This window comes from Propithecus coquereli, unplaced genomic scaffold, assembly GCF_000956105.1.
Source record: "Propithecus coquereli isolate 6110/MARCELLA unplaced genomic scaffold, Pcoq_1.0 Scaffold386, whole genome shotgun sequence".
Lineage (NCBI taxonomy): Eukaryota > Metazoa > Chordata > Mammalia > Primates > Indriidae > Propithecus > Propithecus coquereli.
In genome coordinates, this window is record NW_012149574.1 from 2,605,285 (window position 1) to 2,609,623 (window position 4,339).

Below are 4,339 nucleotides of genomic sequence, written 5' to 3' on the forward strand. Positions count from 1 at the left end.
AAAAAAAAAAAAAAAATGAATAAGCAGAGCCCTTTTGGTTATATTATAGCTAATTATTAATATAGGATCCTCAAATTATATTTTTGATAAAATCAAACCTATGATGGTTCAAACGTAGGGCTCAGAGTTCTACTAAAGAGACAAATCACCACGATAACACAGGGCATACATACAGTTTATCTTAAAGTCAGTCCTGCATGCCCCATTACAAAACACATCCATCAAAGAGAGGAACTGTCCTAGGAATACTGGATTCTTACAAGCTTAACAATTAGGCTGTACTTTCCAGGGTTATCTTGGGCCACTTTTTAAACCAGGTGCTTTCTCCTGTGACAGAGAAGAACATGGCTATATCTTCTCATTATTCTCATTAGCTGTTGGGGGAGGTACAAAAGGGTAAGTTCTGTTCTCTTCAGCTAGCAAGAATTCAAGAAAAAAAAAAGGCTTTAATTTGTGTGCAGGAATTCTTAGTCCCCTTCATTGAGAATATCTGACTTCATGGATAAAAAAAGAGAAAAACTTCGGAAAGCCAAAGACAAGCATGTAGGCCATATAATATTAATTAATAGCACAAAATTGTATTCTATAGTGTTGTCTGTGACATCAGATATGTATGTCTTATGTCTCCAATTAATTTGGAAGTAATTTGAATTTCACTAAGTTTCAGATCTTAAAAACTCATCAAGTTAAAAAAAAAAACCTATCAACCCATTTATCCCCCTTTTTTCATATAGTCAATGTTTATTTAAATTTCACTGTTTACCATTTTCTTGGCTTACTTGTCTCGCCCCGTTCCCCAACCGCCCCCCCGGCTTTATTGAGTATACATATACTTGACAAATAAAAATTATATACATTTACCATGCACATGTTTTGATGTATGTATACGTTGTGAAATGATTACCATCATCAAGCTAATTAACATTCATCACCTCACATGGTTATCATTTGTGTATGTCCATGTGTGGTGAGACAAATTTGCCCCTTAATTCTTTCTACAACAGCATTATTACAAAATGATAATTTATAGCGAATAGTTGCATGTGGCCATGATCATTTTCCATAGTTACTCCACATAGAGCTGACCCTGTGGTGCTATCACGGATAACCAATCCCCATGGTCAGAAATTACTAATAGTGTTTATTTTGTTGTGCTATCAGCTCCTCTGAATGTCAAAAAACTGAAGCCAAAGTAGAAAGAAGATGCCTGTAAAAGATTGAGTGTAAAGCAAAGAGAAAAACAGGCATTTCTCTTCTGTGCCACCATCTACCTTAAAAAAATTCATGTGACTCTAAGATGAGCTTTTACTCATTATTATGTTGGAAAATAACGTGATAAACATCAGCAAAGCAGGTAATAAGGAACTAATGTTTGGAATGGGTATTATGACAAAGCATCCTTAATTGGCAATTTCTTGAAGATTGGTACAAAAAAAGAATAAACGACTAAAAATTTGCTCTGCTTAAGATTTATTTAAATTATGTATTCAAATACCCCCAAATTATAAGTCTATACAAGAGGTAATTCCATGTTGAAACTATAGTGGCATAAACTTGGTCTCGTGGTTTATTATGTCAAAAAAAGCCATTTGTACAATTACAGAATTACTCAGAGTTGTGGGTACATTTGCCCTTCACTCTCTGTTGAGACATCATTTTTTTGACCATTGGAAAGTTATATGAGTCAGACAATTTTTGCTTTTTCAGCATCATTATTTACACTGTAAACAAATATAAAGCTCAGAAACTAGGATTGGGATCTTAGAAAATGGGCAATTGAGAGTCAACTCTGCATAAAATCTCCATTCCGCTAAAATTTTTGAATTGGCTTATAGAATAGTTATCTGAATACCATCTGCAATGATACTTATTTTTACTATTGCCATTATTAACTCACTAAGCCCTGACTTGGTGTTCATTCTTTGAACAGGCAAAGAGATATGAGAGTTTATCAACCTCTTAATTAATAAGCTCTGTGAGGTATATCAGGAGAAAGAACAAACAAGAAGTTAGGCTGGATCTAGAATGCCAGCTTCTGGGGTCTGGCTTTATTCATAGGTAGTAGGGGCATCATCAAAGCTTTGGAAGAAGAGAAGTACCATGACTAGATTAATATTTTATACATGCCTTTGACCTTAATTCTGTAAGACCCCCTTTGCTTGCCTCAAAGTATGAATACAAATGTGAATGGTTAAATCCTTCCAAAAATTTTAATATACTGAATAGCAAAAACTTTCCTTTTAATAAAACATGGGCAAGAACTCCTTCAAAGTTCTGACTCTTGTTGCAAATTATTTCTTTATTTAATCAAAAGCAGTGCATATGAAGCTTAGGCTCAACCAACAGAGGCAAATCAATTTTGACAGACAATGCAAATGTGAGCTCAAGGGGCAGAGATAGGGCAAAAGGGGAAAAATCGATGATATGACATCTGACTGTCTAAGTCACACAAGATACACAGAAACTAATTTCAAAGATCACCATGATACCCAATCCTCTTCTGCACTGTAGACCCCTTTATGTCTCAAAAATATGGGCTTATACATATACACTATCCCAAATTGATGGCTTTACTTTTTGAAACTAGCGGGCTCTTTTCCAAACCAGAAAGCTATCCATAAATAAATCTTACCTAGAGATATTGTCAGGTGAACAAGCAGAGATGCTGGTCTCCATGCTATCAGAGCTGTCTAGGCTCAAAGTATCAAAGGCCTGGTCCTTGTAGCTGTGATCTGGGTAATGAAAACTATTCAAATAGACATTTGATTCAGATGCTGTGCGGTTGTAAAATTCAGATTTCTGCCTTTGTCCTTCACTCATCTGTTGGTGATTATAACCTAAAGAAAGAGCCATAAATATGTTAGTATGCCTCATTTTTCAGTCTCAAAATCTTGTAAGTCTACAGACTCAAGCCAGCAACCAGAAACATCTGCTTATGAAACTTGGGCCTTGGTCTCATTTGGTTTAAAGCCAAGAAGATGAAAGAAACAACATCATGCTCAGTGCAAGCAAGACTTTCAAAGAAGTGGTTTGCTGAGTGATCTTATTTGTCAGGGGGATCACTTGGCACCTTCCTATGCCATCCCTACATCTCCACACAACTGAGAATAATACATCAACACACACATAAACACAAAAGAAACAAAACACAAACACAACTGAAGGCCCTGAATCCTCTGAAAATAGCTGAGTCCAAGTGAAGTGAAGATGAATCCTAGGGACAAGCAACACCAGGGTTCTAGAGCAGTGGCTTCTCAATGGTATTCACGTTTAAGGAGCACTCGATCTGGTCATAAAACAGCAGGTGAAATCCTTTAGGTATACGATTTGAAAAGCTTGTATTTCATGCCATCGCTAATGGTTTTAATCTGGTTAAGATCCAAATTATGCACTTTTTCTCATTCTCTATTTTTTTCAGTTTTTCTTATCTGCTGAACTTATTTCAAACATTCAGAGTCAACAATCCTGCCAGTGACTGCGCTTCTCCTAATTACGTGTATGTAGCTTCCTTCTTTTCCCACCTTAACAATCGGGCTTCAGCTAGCTGGTGACAACAGCCATTTGAAAATGTAGGCGTCAGTAGGACCAAAAGCACCATAAATAAGAGGTTTTTTCCTTACTCTGGTGCCAGGTCAGCTGGCACATTAGGTTGTTGGTGTGCACCTGTGTTATTGCTGCGGCTTGCTCTCTGATGGCTGATTTGGAGCATTACAAACAAAATTTTCTTCTTTTCAATTCTCTATCATATACTCAGGAGGCAGGGATCCTACTGATAAACAAATTCCACAATTCATTAAAAAAGCTTTTCTCTAGCCAGTACTGTAGTAGTTTGTAATCTCGTTCTCCTTGTTAAGAGAAATGTCTACTTGAATAGTTTCCATTACCCAGGGAGCTATTACCAGAGCTATTAAGAGTTCACAACTGGGCCATTTGAATTTCTCCTCTTTTCTTGTGCTATACCTACTTTTCAATGAGTCTTTTAATTAGTACTGAAATGGCCAAAAAGTAGACAAGAGGGCCAAAGAACAGAAGTAATTCCAAACAGCTTCCTCAGCTGTTGATTAAACATTTCCATTTAAAAACAGAAGCCACATCCATATGCTTTAACAAAGCATTATATGCCAAAAGTTTTTGTGAAATCATTTTAGTTTCATTCAGAATTTTCATGCCATAAGTATTTGGAACAGTTTCAGATCTCTAAGTGAAAATATGTTATTTCAGATTAAGGCATTTCTGGAAAAATATGTTTTCTTAATGTAATCTGCCATTATAAATTATAAATACATATATCTTTTTTTCTATATATTTTTAGTTGTCCAATTAATTTCTTTCTATTTTT

The 4,339-nt window shown here is 35.7% G+C and overlaps 1 protein-coding gene across 2 annotated transcripts in view; it reads right to left on the reverse strand.

Moving 5' to 3' along the window:
- Positions 1 to 4,339, reverse strand: part of PHLDB2 (pleckstrin homology-like domain, family B, member 2) — a 128,137-nt gene that overhangs the window by 24,107 nt on the left and 99,691 nt on the right. For both annotated transcript variants that reach the window (XM_012652268.1, XM_012652267.1), the window contains one exon: positions 2,633 to 2,837. In XM_012652268.1, the coding sequence (XP_012507722.1) occupies positions 2,633 to 2,837 (205 nt within the window). The remainder of the gene's footprint in view (positions 1 to 2,632; positions 2,838 to 4,339) is intronic.